The sequence below is a fragment of the Macrobrachium nipponense genome, chromosome 41, assembly GCF_015104395.2.
Source record: "Macrobrachium nipponense isolate FS-2020 chromosome 41, ASM1510439v2, whole genome shotgun sequence".
Taxonomy (NCBI): Eukaryota; Metazoa; Arthropoda; class Malacostraca; order Decapoda; family Palaemonidae; genus Macrobrachium; species Macrobrachium nipponense.
In genome coordinates this window covers 56639148-56657762 of record NC_061102.1, presented here as the reverse complement: position 1 = coordinate 56657762, position 18615 = coordinate 56639148, and the positions used below count along the sequence as shown (strand labels likewise).

At 42.7% G+C, this 18615-nt stretch overlaps 1 protein-coding gene across 3 annotated transcripts in view; it reads right to left on the bottom strand.

The window, feature by feature from the left end:
- LOC135212778 (tyrosine-protein kinase BAZ1B-like) overlaps positions 1–18615 on the bottom strand; it is a 245752-nt gene that overhangs the window by 100562 nt on the left and 126575 nt on the right. For all 3 annotated transcript variants that reach the window (XR_010313993.1, XM_064246550.1, XM_064246551.1), the window contains exon 14: positions 7101–7305. Coding sequence is in view for 2 of the 3 variants with exons in the window: in XM_064246550.1 (XP_064102620.1) it covers positions 7101–7305 (205 nt within the window). In the remaining variant the exon portion in view is untranslated. The remainder of the gene's footprint in view (positions 1–7100; positions 7306–18615) is intronic.

Genomic DNA, 18615 nt, shown 5'->3' with positions numbered 1-18615 from the left:
CCGTGGAATTCCGGGCCGTCTGTCAGAAGATAGAGGCGAGACAACATCTCTCGTGACGGAGAGTGGTACACTAGAGCCGGAGGAAGGAGAAAAACCAAGAGTTTTCTGGCCTCGTATGCAGAGGTTATTGATTTGATTCGTCAATTCAATAGCCTTTCGGAGAAGACAGAAACACCGGCCAGTATGCTTCCTCCTGGAATTGACATGGCGTTTGGACTAAAGAGGATACCAAGGTGTCGTATGAATTGCCTTGCTCGAGTCATGCGGAATCGGTCTTGCAACACGTAAACGCAAAGATTGCAGGGAGGGATAATTCCTTAAGATCTAATAGATCATTTAAATTTATTCCCCCTCCAATGATAAAGCAAAGGAAATATTATACGAAACCACCGAAGGTCCCTTTGCGTGTAGACAAATGAACCCTAATGTTGTAAGGTTAAGGCCTGGATTAACCTTGGATCAGGTTAAAATGGAGTGCCCTTCGATGACGTACCAAGAGGCTGCCACGTTAGAAGCAACAGCTTCTTCTGTCTTTCAGGCTGCGTCCTGGTTAGACCTTTGGTCAACAGCAGTGGCGAAAATTGCATCCTCGGAAGCAACAAGGAAAGTAGTAGATGAACCATTGTTCATTAGATTACTACAGTCAGGGTCCAAGGCGATTGCGTACCTGACAAACGTAAGTGCCAATGTTTGGGCAAATATCCTGCTAATTGGAGGAGAGATGCAGCATTGGCTAGACTAAGCCGCAATGTGGATTTGGATTCCCTGTTAGCAATGAGGAATGGGGATATCTTGGAATCGCAACTACTGTTGCCAGAGGTCATACTGGAAGAAGCGATAGATAGAAGAAGGATGGACACTAACGATAGGTTGGTGCAACAGGCAGTTAGGAAAACCTCTAACAGTCAAACTATTCCTTTGGAGGGAAGACAACAGCAGATGTCTCGAAAGAAACCAGTGAGACATAGCATCCCTAATAGAGTCACAAGACCCTCTTCCCCAAAGAGGATAACTCATCGGCCCTTTCACAATAGAAACAACAGAGGAAGGGGCAATAGGGGAAGGGGGAGAGGCTCAAGAAGATAGGATGGGCGCCTCCCATCACTCGGCCACACCAGTGGGGGGTTGCCTGGCAAATCACTGGAAGGTGTGGCAGGAACTAGGGGCAGAGCAGTGGGTGGTGGATGTTCTCAGGATCGGTATTTGATTCCGTTCGAGGTAACCCCGCCCTGACAGATCAACCATTACCCCACGTCACTTATGCCCACACGATCTCGAAGGCCACTATTCTGCAGGACGAAGTGAAGAAGATGATGGAAAAAGGAGCTGTGCAAACAAGTATGCAGTACCGACAAAAGGCTTCTACAGCAGGATTTTCCTGGTACCCAAATCCAACGGGGAGTGGAGGACAGTAATAGACCTGTCAACGCTGAAATCTGTTTATAAGGAAAAACCAGTTTCAAGATGGAAACTCCGAAAACGGTTCTACAAGCAGTCAGAATCGGAGACTTATGCTGACATCGATCTAAAGGACGCATACTTTCAGATACCAGTCCATCAGTCTTCAAGGAAATTTCTCCGCTTCAGTCTTGCAGGGAAAGCTTTCGAGTTCAAGGTCCTGTGCTTCGGATTGACAACGTCTCTCAAGTTTTTACAAGAGTGTTCACCCTCGTGTCGGCATGGGCGCACTGCTCAGGGGATCAGGCTGATAAGATATCTGGACGATTGGCTGGTGATAGCAAAGTCCAGGGAGAAATTACTCAGGGACAGGGCGACCCTCCTGCAGCTTTGTCACAGCCTAGGTATTGTGGTGAATCAGCAGAAGTCGCAGCTGTATCCAAGTCAACGTTTGGAATATCTGGGAATGGTGATAGACACAACACAAGCCAAAGTATTCCCGACAGACCAAAGAGTACAGAAATGCAAACAAGTGGTGAATGCCTTTCTGGAAAGCAGACACAGCCAGCAAGACAGTGGCAGGTGGTGCTGGGAATCCTAACCTCCCTGGAGAAAGCTAGTACCACAAGGAAGGCTACACCTTCGGTCCCTACAATGGAGGATGAAGGAGTTTTGGTCACCAACAGTTAGATCACCCGTACGAGCAAATTCCCTTGTCGGCAGAAGTGAGGAAAGACTTGCTGTGGTGGGTGGACGACGACAATCTGACAGTGGGTGTCCCCCTTCAACAATCCTCCCCAGACCTCTGCTGTTCTGGATGCATCACTAGAAGGCTGGGGAGCCCATATGGAGGAGTTGATGGTGTCAGCAAAATGGAGTTGCAAGGACAGAGAACTCCATATAACGTGCCTGGAGTTGAAAGCAGCTTTCCTGGCTCTACAAGAATTCAGGGAGAGAGTAAAGGGTCACTCGGTGGTATTGATGTCAGACAACACCACAGTAGTAGCTTATATAAACAAGCAAGGAGGCCTAGTTTCTCGGCAGTTACATGTGATGACAGTTCAACTTCACCAGTGGGCTATAGAGAACCTGGTAGACATCAAGGCCAGGTATATTCCGGGAAAAAGAAACCATAGTGCCGACAAGTTGAGCCGCAGGGATCAGATTCTGGGAACGGAGTGGTCCCTACACCAACAGGTAGTGGACAGGATGCTCATGTTGTGGGAAGGACCGATCATAGACCTATTCGCAACCAGGTACAACAAAAAAGTTGGAAGTGTATTGTTCAGTAGTCCCCGGACGCAGAGGCAGCGGCAGAAGATGCGCTACAACACCCCTGGACAATCTGGACGTTGGTACGCATTTCCTCCATTTTTGTCTAATCCGTCAGGTTCTGAACAGGGTAATGCGGTCTCAGAACCTCAAGATGACCCTGGTAGCCCCGTTATGGCCGAAAGCAGAGTGGTTTCCAGACCTACTGGAACTCCTAGTAGATGTGCCAAGAGAGTTACCTCCATGGAGCAACCTTCTGTGTCAGCCTCACGTGGAGAGGTACACCAGTCGGTGAAGTCCCTATCGCTTCACGGGTGGAGACTGTCAAGTATCTCCTCCGAGAGCGAGGGTTTTCGCAGAAAAGCAGCAACTCAGATGGCAGGTAATATCAGAAAATCATCTGCGACAGTATACCAAGGGAATGGGTGGCAGCATACTGTGATTGGTGTCGTAGGGGGAACGTGTCTCCACTCGGTACCATATTCAGCAGTTAGCGGACTTTCTGATATATCTCAGAACAGAAAAAACATATGTCTGTATCTGCAGTGAAGGGGTACAGGGCTGCTCTAGCCTCAGTCTTACGAATGAAAGGAGTGGACATATCGTCTTCATGGGAGTTGGCCATGTCTGATGAGGAGCTTTGAAACAGTCATGCCCACAAAGGAGCTAAAAACCCCAAGATTGGGATCTGACCAAGGTACTGAGTAGTCTGACAAAACCCCCTTACGAACCACTAAGGCAGTCCACGGATAGGAGCCTGACCCTGAAGACAGTCTTCTTATTGGCCCTGGCTTCAACCAAAAGGGTGGGGGAGCTACATGGCCTCTCATATTCATAAAGCACTCGAGAGGTGGAGATCAATGGTGTGTGAGTTTTCCCAGAATTCGTGGCAAAGACCCAAAATCCAACAATAGTAGACGGCAGATTCGACTCCTTTACCATACCTTCCTTGGCAGACTTTGTAGACAACGACAAAGCTGAAATGCTCCTGTGCCCCGTCAGGGCACTAAGGAGTACTTAAAGAGAACAAGGCACCTCAGGCCGGGGATGCCAGAGGTTGTTCGTAAGTACAGGACGGAACAAGGAAGGAAGTGTTCCAAAAATACAATATTCATTTTGGCTAAGGGAGACAATCAGAAATGCTTATACTGCAGAAGACAGAGGGTCAGATAGCCAGGTGGGAGCTAGAGCTCATGACATCAGGGGTGTGAGTGCTTCCCTAGCATTTAAGAAGAACATGTCTGTGGATAAAATTCTGAAAGCTGGCGTGTGGAAGCGCCAAACAACTTTCACCTCATTTTATTTGAAAGATGTTTGCCCATAGATCCTTGGGACACCTTTTCTTGGGTCCAGTGGTGGCGGCCCAACAAGTGATATAGTTCATCCATTGCCCCTGGCTGGGGGGTCAGTTTGCGTCTAGTCTAAGATGAAGGTATGAAAGTAGAATGAATGGGATGACTGGTCTTTTTTCTTTACTACTTTCTTCCTACTCCTTAACTACGGGCAATATGAAGGAGAGTACCGTTCATGTGCTGGAACGGACTAGATGCAGGTGAGATGGTCCCAGCCATACTGTGAAGCTATCTTAGCTGATGATATACTTTTTCAGTAGCAACACACCCCTCTGGATAATAAGGAAAGAGGGGTGAAGGTCGATCCAGTCGCAAGGGACAAGAGTAAACAGTAGAATGGTATCTACACCCAGTGGGAGGAAACCAATAGATCCGCTTATATCTTTGGTCCTAGGTTCATTGTCCATTCTCTAGAATTTCCCTATATATTCGGAAATGGATAAGGTGGCAAACTTCCAGTTCAGTTGTAGAGACTTACCTCCCTCCAATAGTAAGTCTATCCTAATGTAAGACCGAAGGTTTGTTTCGTGTATGAACAAATACCAAATTTGTAAACTAATTTGTATTTTTCATAACTAACAAACCTGAAGGTCTTAACAGTTAAAGCCCCCCCTCTCGAACCACCCCTCTAGCAGTCTAAACTGGGTTAGAAATATTCATAATTATACACCCACACTATATCAACTATTATATGAGACACATGTTCTTATGGTTATGAACCAGATTATTTGAGAAAGGAAGGAATCAGTGTTATTCAAGTGCCAAGACAAAAATATATAATGATTGTTCCCGAGCAGGTTGTGACAGACTATCAGAATTCAAATATCCAAGGGCAACGGTGAAAGGTTATGATAAACACTTTGCATATTGCCTGTCATGAACTCGCTATCAAGAGAATAAAACTGTTGAAGTAAGAACTGGTGATGGTCAAGTGGTGAGTGGAGGGAGTGGTGATGAAGATGGTAAAGTGTTAGTAATCAACATGTCTGGTGAACAGGGACGTAGTCGCCATGCCTCATGAACAATGCGTATCAATGACGTCACCACCCCAACACTATAAAGGGAGAAAGGAGGAGGAAAGAGAGAATAGAAGCGTAATGTAGGGGGCGGCGTGTTATAATGTAACCCTTATCGCAGTTGTTAAGGACTTTACAATTTTTTAGAACACTCTAGCATTTAGCTGTCCAAGTTTGGACATAGTTTATGCAGTCTCGAATCTAGCTGACCTCTGTTGAAGCAGCTAGCCTGAAGGTAGAGCTTTATACTCCAAAGGGATAACAAAGAACAACCAAAAATAACAGTATTAACCACCCTAAGAATTAAACTAATATACAATATGAAATAAGCATGTTCTTTAGACTAATGGTCTACACCTAAAATGACAGGTAGAAAAGTTGGTGCCATCTTTAGAGATTGAAGTACAATTGCTCAATGAAGATTATTTGTTTCTGTTTCTATTTGTTTCTAAGGTGTTTTTATGTTGCATGGATTATTATTATTATTATTTGTTTAAGCAGCCATTTCTGACTAAGTCCAATCGGCCGCTATGTTGCATGGAACCCGTGGTTATTCAGCAACAGGAACAACGGCTTTACGTGACTTCTGGCTGAAAAAAAATTGACTATAGTAACAACGATATTCATTCCTAAAACTAATGATACACAACTTAAATGTACCCACGATTTCATTAGCATGCAAGTCAGTTGGAACCATAATAAGGTAGTCCTTCGATAAAACAAACCGAGTAGGCAATAGCGCAATTATTATGATCTGTACTCTGACTATAGCGTACATATTACATATGTATTACTAATCTATTTAATGGTTGCGTATTACTCTATTTAAACTTTATTTACAGTGATGCTCAAATCTGATATAACATGATTCTTTTTGTATTGTCCAGATTCTCAGACAATGTGACGTTGCCCAGTAGTGTTTTCTCTCTCTCTCTCTCATATGTTATACATGTCGAAAAGTTTGCGAATTCACTGCCAGCACTATTTTTCTTATGGTTATGTAAATATGATCCCCTTTATGCATTGGTATAATTTGTAATCTGAGTGATTTTTTTATACATTGCTTAGTTCAAAGTGTGGTGTGATGACGTTAGTGGTGCCCTCAATGACAGCACATTTTACATCCTCCTCGGACTGGTTAACATAACTATGTAGACCTAATACGCTCAACAGTCGTAACAACATTTTCAAAGTAGGAATATGAATTAAAACCAGTTTTCTTTGAATATTGAAGTTTTGGGCTGTGTATAAGCTGCCTGTATGTTGCAAAATGATTAGTAGGCCTAAAAAAAATCATTTAAAGCCTTCTGAGATGTAATCTGTTACTAATGAATTTCATTGTAGAGATTACCTGTTCTTCGAGGAATAAAGGATGATGATGATTTTGATTATATGGAGAAGATGGCTATTAATCGAATATCATAAATATTAATATCAAGGGTATGGAACACTTGTTTTCCAACTGGTTTAAAATATTATTTTCTTAAAAGTCCTTCTGCTCAGTTTTGTTGTATAATTCATTATTTCATAAGGTAACTTGAAGTGCAAGAATGTGTAGATAACCTCATTTAATAGATTAGTAATACATATGTAATATGTACGCTATAGTCAGAGTACAGATCATAATAATTGCGCTATTGCCTACTCGGTTTGTTTTATCGAAGGACTACCTTATTATGGTTCCAACTGACTTGCATGCTAATGAAATCGTGGGTACATTTAAGTTGTGTATCATCAGTTTTAGGAATGATTATCGTTGTTACTATAGTCAATTTTTTTTCGGCCAGTGTAAAACTTGTCAAACATAATACACCTGGCTGAGGAAAGACAGAGGATCTTTAGTATTTAAACAATCTCTCCACACACAAAGCTATTCCAAACATTTCCAATCTCTAATGAAGATTATGAATAAATATAAGAGCAAACTAGACAAAAAATTATAATAATTAGCTTAGCGGGGGGGGGAGATGAGAGAGAGAGAGAGAGAGAGAGAGAGAGAGGAGAGAGAGAGAGAGAGAGAGAGAGAGAGAGAGAGAGAGAGCAATAACAAGAGTAAACTTACCTTAACACAGTATGTTGTATTTACATCAACCCACCCTTTCTCTATGTAAAGACCAGGAGTTGTACAATTGAAAAGCCAGTATCTGTCATGATTCCGGTCAACACCTAGAGGCTGAAGTCTTGCTAATGTTTCTTTCTGAAGGTTTATTTTTTCCCATGCAAGAATTATTTGCTGCTTTCTCATCTCTTCTTCCTCTTTAAGACGCCTGAAAATGAGGAAAAAGAAATAACTCATCATGGGACTAATATCAATAAAAGATACATAATAACATTTATGAAGAACAAAAGAAAGGAAATTATAGGATCCCTCCTAACCTAAAAGCAGGTACTGTTAACATAGCAAAACATTACAAAGCATTTATGAGATATACCAAATTTGTAAACTAATTTGTATTTTTCATAACTAACAAACCTGAGGTCTTAAACATTAGGATTTACTAGCGCCAAGCTGGAAACCGGTAGAATTAAAATTACACTTGTGAGGATCCAGGGACTAATGGCAACTATACCAGGTCACGGGGCATGTATCCCAGAATGCCCACGGCTACCTGTGACCCATCAGTTATATTTCTAACCCAGTTTAGACTGCTAGAGGGGTGGTTCGAGGTGGGCCTTTAACTGTTAAGACCTCAGGTTTGTTAGTTATGAAAAATACAAATTAGTTACAAATTTGGTATTTGTTCATACACGAAAACAAACCTTCGGTCTTAACATTAGGATAGACTTACTATTGGAGGGAGGTAAGTCTCTACAACTGACTGGAAGTTTGCCACCTTATCCATTTCCGAATATATAGGGAAATTCTAGAGAATGGACAATGAACCTAGGACCAAAGATATAGCGGATCTATTGGTTTCCTCCCACTGGGTGTAGATACCATTCTACTGTTATCTTGTCCCTTGCGACTGGATCCACCTTCACCCCTCTTCCTTATTATCCAGAGGGGTGTGTTGCTACTGAAAAGTATATCATCAGCTAAGATAGCTTCACAGTATGGCTGACCATCTCACCTGCATCTAGTCCGTTCCAGCACATGACGGTACTCTCCTTCATATTGCCCGTAGTTAAAGGAGTAGGAAGAAAGTAGTAAAGAAAAAAGACCAGTCATCCCATTCATTCTACTTTCATACCTTCATCTTAGACTAGACGCAAACTGACCCGCCAGGGGCACTGGATGAACTATATCACTTGTTGGGCCGCCACCACTGGGACCCAAGGAAAAGGTGTCCAAGGATCTATGGGCAACATCTTTCAAATAAAATGAGGTGAAAGTTGTTTGGCGCTTCCACACGCCAGCTTTTCAGAATTTTATCCACAGACATGTTCTTCTTAAATGCCAGGGAAGCACTCACACCCTGATGTCATGAGCTCTAGCTCCCACTGGCTATCTGACCCTCTGTCTTCTGCAGTATAAGCATTTCTGATTGTCTCCCTTAGCCAAAATGATAATGTATTCTTGGACACTTCCTTCTTGTTCCGTCCTGTACTTACGAACAACCTCTGGCACCCCGGCCTGAGGTGCCTTGTTCTCTTTAAGTACTCCCTAGTGCCCTGACGGGGCACAGGAGCATTTCAGCTTTGTCGTTGTCTACAAAGTCTGCCAAGGAAGGTATGGTAAAGGAGTCGAATCTGCCGTCTACTATTGTTGGATTTTGGGTCTTTGCCACGAATTCTGGGACAAACTCACACACCATTGATCTCCAACCTCTCGATGCTTTATGAGATATGAGAGGCCATGTAGCTCCCCACCCTTTTGGTTGAAGCCAGGGCCAATAAAGAAGACTGTCTTCAGGGTCAGGCTCCTATCCGATTACTGCCTTAGCGGTTCGTAAGGGGGTTTTGTCAGACTACTCAGTACCTTGGTCAGATCCCAATCTGGGGCTTTTAGCTCCTTTGGTGGGCATGACTGTTCAAAGCTCCTCATCATGCATGGCCAACTCCCATGAAGACGATATGTCCACTCCTTTATTCTTCGTTAAGACTGAGGCTAGAGCAGCCCTGTACCCCTTCACTGCAGATACAGACATATGTTTTTCTGTTTCTGAGATATATCAGAAAGTCTGTAAACCAATCCACAGTATGCTGACCACTTCCCTTGTATACTGTCGCAGATGATTTTCTGATATTACCTGCCATCTGAGTTGCTGCTTTCTGCGAAAAACCCTCGCTCTCGGAGGAGATACTTGACAGTCTCCACCCGTGAAGCGATAGGGACTTCACCGACTGGTGGTACCTCTCCACGTGAGGCTGACACAGAAGGTTGCTCCATGGAGGTAACTCTCTTGGCACATCTACTAGGAGTTCCAGTAGGTCTGGAAACCACTCTGCTTTCGGCCATAACGGGGCTACCAGGTCATCTTGAGGTTCTGAGACCGCATTACCCTGTTCAGAACCTGACGGATTAGACAAAATGGAGGAAATGCGTACACGTCCAGATTGTCCCAGGGGTGTTGTAGCGCATCTTCTGCTGCTGCCTCTGCGTCCGGGACTACTGAACAATACACTTCCAACTTTTTTGTTTTTTGTTGTACCTGGTTGCGAATAGGTCTATGATCGGCTCACTTCCCACAACCATGAGCATCCTGTCCACTACCTGTTGGTGTAGGGACCACTCCGTTCCAGAATCTGATCCCTGCGGCTCAACTTGTCGGCACTATGTTTCTTTTTCCCGGAATATACCTGGCCTTGATGTCTACAGGTTCTCTATAGCCCACTGGTGAAGTTGAACTGTCATCACATGTAAACTGCCGAGAAACTAGGCCTCCTTGCTTGTTTATATAAGCTACTACTGTGGTGTTGTCTGACATCAATACCACCGAGTGTCCCTTTACTCTCTCCCTGAATTCTTGTAGAGCCAGGAAAGCTGCTTTCAACTCCAGCACGTTTATATGGAGTTCTCTGTCCTTGCAACTCCATTTTGCTGACACCATCAACTCCTCCATATGGGCTCCCCAGCCTTCTAGTGACGCATCCGAGAACAGCAAGAGGTCTGGGGAGGATTGTTGAAGGGGGACACCCACTGTCAGATTGTCGTCGTCCACCCGCCCACCACAGCAAGTCCTTTCCTCACTTCTGCCGACAAGGGAATTTGCTCGTACGGGTGATCTACTGTTGGTGACCAAAATCCTTCATCCTCCATTGTAGGGACCGAAGGTGTAGCCTTCTTGTGGTACTAGCTTCTCCAGGGAGGTTAGGATTCCCAGCACCACTGCCACTGTCTTGCTGGCTGTGTCTGCTTTCCCAGAAAGGCATTCACCACTTGTTTGCATTTCTGTACTCTTTGGTCTGTCGGGAATACTTTGGCTTGTGTTGTGTCTATCACCATTCCCAGATATTCCAAATGTTGACTTGGATCCAGCTGCGACTTCTGCTGATTCACCACAATACCTAGGCTGTGACAAAGCTGCAGGAGGGCCGCCCTGTCCCTGAGTAATTTCTCCCTGGACTTTACTATCACCAGCCAATCGTCAGATATCTTATCAGCCTGATCCCCTGAGCGTGCGCCCACGCCGACACGAGGGTGAACACTCTTGTAAAAACTTGAGGAGACGTTGTCAATCCGAAGCACAGGACCTTGAACTCGAAAGCTTTCCCTGCAAGACTGAAGCGGAGAAATTTCCTTGAAGACTGATGGACTGGTATCTGAAAGTATGCGTCCTTTAGATCGACTGTCAGCATAAAGTCTCCGATTCTGACTGCTTGTAGAACCGTTTTCGGAGTTTCCATCTTGAAACTGGTTTTCCTTATAAACAGATTCAGCGTTGACAGGTCTATTACTGTCCTCCACTCCCCGTTGGCTTTGGTACCAGGAAAATCCTGCTGTAAAAGCCTTTTGTCGGACTGCATACTTGTTGCACAGCTCCTTTTTCATCATCTTCTTCACTTCGTCCTGCAGAATAGTGGCCTTCTGAGATTGTGGGCATAAGTGACGTGGGGTAATGGTTGATCTGTCAGGGGCGGGGTTACCTCGAACGGAATCAAATACCCGATCCTGAGAACATCCACCACCCACTGCTCTGCCCCTAGTTCCTGCCACACCTTCCAGTGATTTGCCAGGCAACCCCCCCACTGGTGTGGCCGAGTGATGGGAGGCGCCCATCCTATCTTCTTGAGCCTCTCCCCCTTCCCCTATTGCCCCTTCCTTCCTCTGTTGTTTCTATTGTGAAAGGGCCGATGCGTTCTCCTCTTTGGGGAAGAGGGTCTTGTGACACTATTAGGGATGCTATGTCTCATTGGTTTCTTTCGAGACACTTGCGTTGTCTTCCCTCCAAAGGAATAGTTTGACTGTTAGAGGTTTCCTAACTGCCTGTTGCACCAACCTATGTTAGTGTCCATCCTTCTTCTATCTATCGCTCTTCCAGTCTGACCTCTGGCAACAGTAGTTGCGATTCCAAGATATCCCCATTCCTCATTGCTAACAGGGAATCCAAATCCACATTGCGGCTTAGTCTAGCCAATGCTGCATCTCTCCTCATTAGCAGGATATTTGCCCAAACATTGGCACTTACGTTTGTCAGGTACGCAATCGCCTTGGACCCTGACTGTAGTAATCTAATGAACAATGGTTCATCCACTACTTTCCTTGTTGCTTCCGAGGATGCAATTTTCGCCACTGCTGTTGACCAAAGGTCTAACCAGGACGCAGCCTGAAAGACAGAAGAAGCTGTTGCTTCTAACGTGGCAGCCTCTTGGTACGTCATCGAAGGGCACTCCATTTTAACCTGATCCAAGGTTAATCCAGGCCTTAACCTTACAACATTAGGGTTCATTTGTCTAGACAGCAAAGGACCTTCGGTGTCGTATAATATTTCCTTTGCTTTATCATTGAGGGGGAATAAATTTAAATTGATCTATTAGATCTTAAGGAAATTATCCCTCCCTGCAATCTTTGCGTTTACGTGTTTGCAAGACCGATTCCGCATGACTCGAACAAGGCAATTCATACGACACCTTGGTATCCCTCTTTAGTCCAAACGCCAGTCAATTCCAGGAGGAAGCATACTGGCCGGTGTTTCTGTCTTCTCCGAAAGGCTATTGAATTGACGAATCAAATCAATAACCTCTGCATACGAGGCCAGAAACTCTTGGTTTTCTCCTTCCTCCGGCTCTAGTGTACCACTCTCCGTCACGAGAGATGTTGTTCGCCTCTATCTTCTGACAGACGGCCCGGAATTCCACGGCCGCCTGCCCCTACGGCCGCGGCCTCTTTTGATCTTTGCTGGCCGCTGTTGGCTCGATCCCAGATAGTCAGCAGGGGAACGAGAACGTCTCACTCTCTGCTCACGGATCTAGAGCGAGAATCTCGTCTAGATCTCCAAGATGAAGGTCCCTTAAGACAGAGGTAAGTTCGTCTTTATTAGCATTGGCATCGTTTTCGAGCGTCGGCGAGCCCGGCCTCGGCCTTCTATCCAGACGGACACTGCCTTCCACGAACGTATCCGCCGAGGTTGCCAACTCTCTATTTTTCGTACTTTTAATAGGAGCCTTATCGTCCTTCGTACGTATTTTGAACGGCCTTACGGGCGAAAACTGGGACCTGCATTCCATCCTCTGCTGCACCTTTCGCCGCCACGTCGATTTTACCAGAGGTATCGCAGTTTTTGCGATCCGAACTGGCAACTCCGCCTCGGCCGCTAGCTCGCCGGCCGTCACCTCTCTCGCTTGTTCGGACTCTTGCGAACGGCTTCGTCTGGCAACCTTGTGCTTAATAGCCACTGATTTTCCGACCTTCTTGCTGACTTGGAAAAAGACAGTTCTTCGTCCGAAGAAGAGGAAGAATTGATTCTTCTCCTCTTGGCCCGAGGATCCGCTAGGAACTCCCGAATCCTCCTCCAACGCTTGACTGGCGCTCGCCGTGACGTTATCGGACTTAGCGATGACGCCGAACTAGAGGAAGAAGACGAAGAAGGCGAATCACACTTTCTTTTTGTCTCTCTTATTCATTCTCTCCTCTATATCCTGTAACTTCTGCATTACAGTTTGCATTGACGGATCAGAAGGCGTATTAGCGTCTGGGAGCCGCGAAAAAGGCCGAGAATCGGTCTGTGACGTCATACGCCTGCCATCTCAGAGTGTGACGTATGTTGTGACGTCATCCCTCTCGTAGGGAGAGACTGAGAGGTTTCTGCTGGTAACCGCACGTTTGCTGCCAAATTACCTCCCACGTTCTGCATCGCTGTAAATACTGAGTGGGATGGTGAAGCAGCGGCATTAATTCCATAAATTGCAAGCTGCCCGGGGATGAGGAACATTCAGCGCTGCCGGACCCTGCTGGAACCGTGACGTCATATAATTGCGCAAGCAGACATCCAAGGTTGGTACGCCTGGTAGGCCTAGCGCTGACACGTACCATCTAACCTATGCGCTTGCGTAGCAGGAGCCTGGAACAAAGATGGCGGATCTCCCCCTCTACTTGCTGGGAAGAAAGGAGAGTGCAAATTATTCATAAAATTACCCAAGGCCCCTCCCGACGTTTCGATACAGAACCGCTAGGAGAAACCGAAGGGGTATGAGACAATTCAAAAGCAGGTGGAGAAACATATGGAGCAGCCTGGTTTATTACCGATACAAAAGAAAGCCGGTAAGGTTGGTCATCCAAAGATGGTCGTCACCCCTTTCTTTTGTATTGGCTTTTCCCATAGAACTTCTTCCTCCACTGTTCCACGACCAACCGCGACAAAACAGAACACGGATTAGTAACAAGTACATACGTTTTCCCTGCACCTACTACACGTTGGATGAGGATCCGTCGACACCGAGGTTAGGTTTTAACCTAGAACAAGGGAAGCCACTGATCCTGGGCATTTCCTTTGTCTCCTCTTCGAAGCGGTAGACGATCCCGATGTTGAGGCAAAATTCTCCATCATACCACGTTATACCTCTTACCACACCAATGAATCACACTTGGAGAAAGAAAAGGAATGAAAAAATAAAAAAATGAAATGGATAAAGAACGGGCAAACTGAAAAACCGGCTTTAAATGAGATAGACAGTAACACGTCTTATCTTAAAGGCGGTAGGAAAATAACTGATGGGTCACAGGTAGCCGTGGGCATTTCTGGGTATACATGCCCCGTGACTGGTATAGATGCCATTAGTCCCTGGATCTCACAAGTGTAATTTTAATTCTACCGGTTTCCAGCTTGGCGCTAGTAAATCCTAAGTTAAGACCGAAGGTTTGTTTCGTGTATGAACAATTCATATTTCTGGTAGTTATTCGAATGCTATCGTGCCTTCATAGGTGTGATGAACATTCTGAAAAAATTAAAAAGTTCTTCAAATCCAGGGTTGGTGATTTTGTTTATAAAAAAAAAAATCAATGATTTATTTGATTTTTGTATTTATTTAATTTTTTTAAATTTATTTTTTAATTTTGTTTGTTTGTTAGATGTTTGTTCAATCCTTTTTTTCCTCAAAATATATTTTATGACAATTACTATTGATTTATCTTTTAGGTTTCCAGTTCTGGCCTAAAGTATGTACTTGCAATTTTTTTATATCAAAATAAATATATGGGGCACAGTTATGCTCAAGTTTTTATTAACCTCCAAACCATATTTTTTTCAATTTGTTTGCTTTCAAATAGAAAAAAAATTAATGAAAAAATCAATGTTATAATCACTTGAATAAATCAGTTTGATTTAATCATTGCCAACCCTGTTCCAACCCTACACTACTTAATTTGTTTTAGACTATATTCAAAAGTAATTAATATAAAATAATCTGCCTTTCATCTTACTACAGTAGTACCTCAGACTCTGGACTTAATCCGTTCCAGAAGGCTGATCGAAATGTGATTTGTTCGAAATATGAAACTAAAATCCCCATAACAAATAAATAGAATCAGGATAACTCGTTCCAGCCATCCCAAAATTTTGCCCTTTTCAAATTTTTTCTACCATTAATGTGTTCAAAAGTAAAATTAAAGGTGTAGAGTAACAAAACTACATTATTTGAAGTAAAATATTCTATAAATTTTGTTTCTGTGTACAATTTATGGACAGTTTGGTAAAAATGGTACACGGCCGGATAGGATGGAGGGAGGAGAGACGAACCCCTTAAGGAAACCAAATTGGTTGCAGTAGGCAGAGGTTGATAACAAAATTAATTTCATTCACATTTTACAAGGATAATATCAAAGGAAGTGAGAGAGAGAGAGAGAGAGAGAGAGAGAGAGAGAGAGAGAGAGAGAGAGAGAGAATGATTGTTGACATTGTTGCACTTAGTCTAAACCCTTAATGGACAGATACCCTCCTATGAGTAGCAATACTATGAGGTTTTGGGTGGTGGACGGATTCACTTATGGTGAGCATTAATATTACACCATCGATTTGGGGGAAACCAGGTGGGAAAGAGGTTCCATTATTTCTATAGCCCATTAATTCACTACGGCAACTTTTCGACTATCTCAGATCAACGAAGCACGTAGTAGGTGGCTCATGAGTTGGTTGTGACCTAGACTTCAAGGGGACCATGTAGTGTTTCTCTTCCTCCCATGACATATTTTTATTTCTTTGCTCATAAATATACCCAGGGGTTGCCGCTGGTTTTAGTTCTTATCTTTTATGATAGTATGTCAGTTATAATTGTAATTTTGCAAAGAAAAGTACAAATAAATATTAGAAAAAACATGTATAACCCAAAAAGTTACTGCATCTTCCATCTCAGTAAGTTTACTTAAATATTTTACAACAGCTATACTCAGAATTTGTTAGTGATTTTAGTTCTAACTTATGATATTGTGAGCTGTAATTAAAAAAAATAAAATAAAATAAAATAAAATAAAAATAACTTGGTAAAATTTACGATATACTTGTAAAAAAGGCCCCACAAGGGTTTGTAAGTAGTCATTTTCAACTTCTCGGGGAAGGTAGGGAGAAATTTTTCTTACACCTTGTGCATTTTCACTGATGAGTTCTTTCTTAAATTTGCCGACCTCAAAGTTTCCCCGACCTGGGGTGCTACATGTTACTTTTAGCCTGGCTCTTATGGGTTAAGTACAAGGTAATTAATTAGGCCACAACAAATCAACTTACTGTTGGAAAAGGGCAGAATTTAAAATAAACATGAGGAATTTGCAAACAAATAAGTAATAAGTAAAGGATACAAGTAAGAAAAGTCGAGATTAAATAACTTTTCAAAGGGTAGTTGTTTAAACAAAAATCGAAGGCACGCAGAGGCTGAGCACGACACCAGTGTGTTCATTATGGAGCCCAGTTACTTTTACGGTGTTAAAAAATCATAAAAACTATGTGATTTGAACAAATTGAGTCTAAGTGAAAGAAACTGAAGAATAATCATCTCAACCCAGCTGGTAAGTCAGTGGGAAGCAGACCTCCATCTCCCATCCAATAACCCACCACCAGCCCTTCCCTTTCCTCTCCATCGTATCACTCAGTACACCAAACTCTGGCTCAAGTAAGACTTTTATTTAATACTGAATTATTTTATTGTTTTTGTTTTACCATTGTGTTAAATCAATTGTGAAATTCCCATGTTAATACAGTTTTTCTTTGAGGGTGTGGTAGGCCATCAAATACAAGTATAAACATGCCAATTGGTCAGGTTGAAGTACGAGTAGGTAGTATTACTTCAACAAAAGACACAAAAATGTTATCAAAAACTTCGTTAAAGAAACAGAATGTTTGACATAAGAAAAGTTTGACAAAAGAGGTACCACTGCATTTAAAATACTGGTTTTTAATTATAGCACAGGCCTGTGGTTCCTGACCTTTCATATTTTATGGTCCTCTTAGGAATCTCATTTTGCCATGCCCCCTCAAGCCTTAACATTATTTGTGGAAAAAAGTACTTTAATTTGGTAATTTCCATCATAAAACCATCCAGTATCTACTAACTACATATTCATTATCAATTATTCTATTTTATTCACAACAACTTCCTTTTGACAATAAAATATTTTGTATTTTATCAAATGAAAAAAAATATATATTTCTAAATGTCACATTGCAATTAGATTATAAAAATTTTGCCAAAGGCCAAGAGCTGGGACCAGAGTCAGTTGTTACTTTTATTATGATTACTACTATTCAAAATATGAACACTATTCACATGGAACAAGCCCACAGGCAATTGACTTTAATACAAGCTTCCAAACATTATGGTGTGCATTTGAAAGAAGTAACATTAGGAAATACAGATCAGTTATTAGAAAAAAAAAATTTTAATTACAAAATTAATAAATAAAAATAATTTCTAGCTATATGTTCAAAGAAGGCCTACAATATCTCATAACAAAAATTGAAATAAAAAAGGCATATAAAACTTAAATGTAACAAAACGGGCAAAAGTAATACTTATGGAGGGGGGACTCGTCCTCAGAGAGAGCAGAGAGAGCAGAGAGAGAGAGCGAGAGAGAGAGAGAGAGAGAGAGAGAGAGAGAGAGAGAGAGAGAGTGATGATGAGTTAAGGCAGTTTCAAAGGTGTAACAGGAAGAAAACTTTGCAGTTGCCCTATGAAATAATTATTAGGTAAGGGAGGAGAGAAATGGAAGAATGAAAAATGAACGGAGGTACAATAAACAGACTCAGCACTGGACGGGAAATTGAGAGCAGAAAGGTTTAAAAGGTGTAACAAGAAAAAAAAAACTAATTATGCAGAGATCCTTGTGGGCCATGCATTTTCACAGTTTTTCTAATAATAATGGGGTCCATGGTTGTTAGAAACGAATGACCACCTCTACTTTCAAATTTCTAAATAGTTGCAAGCTTTGATAGAATCAGCCAATAAGTAGGAAAAGCAATGAAACAATTTTGCTGCCTGTCACAGCCATGGGAATTTTGCTGCAATTTCAATACTTGTACAGTAGTTATTGAGCAAATAATTTAGCTTGAGCAATTTGATTTCCCTGAAACTTGAGCCTTTCTTGCAATCTAACATCAATGTCCGCTGCATTCATCTGAACTAGGCCTACCAACCAATAGGAAATGTTCATTTCCATGGGTTCTTTGAATAAAATTCCCATATCAATATGCAATATCTTTCAAGTGATCGACAATGGTGAGGATTGGAAAATGTATCTGCTCCTTTCATTCAATATTTATCCTGAACAAGATATTTTCCAAAAAAAAACCACTAACAGCCAATCTGCAGTTGAAGGTTTGTATTCATACCTTACACCGATTGCTCAGTAAATTTAGTCTCAAATATATCTGAAAGGTACAGTATAACAAATGTTTTAAGCACTTTGTATTTTTCCTAACATACAAAACTGAAGGTCTTTACATAGGATTTACTAGTTCCATGTTGGCCGAGTGCATTTCGCGCTCGCCTACCTATCTGGTGGTCCAAAATTCGATTCTCGGCTGGGCCAACCCGGAACCAGAGGAATTTATTTCTGGTGATAGAAATGAATTTCTTGATGAAATGTGGTTAGGATCCCACAATAAGCTGTAGGTCCCATTGCTAGGTAACCAATTGGTTCCTGGTCACGTAAAAATATCTAATCCTTTGGGCCAGCCCTAGGAGAGCTGCTAATGAGCTCAGTGGTCTGGTAA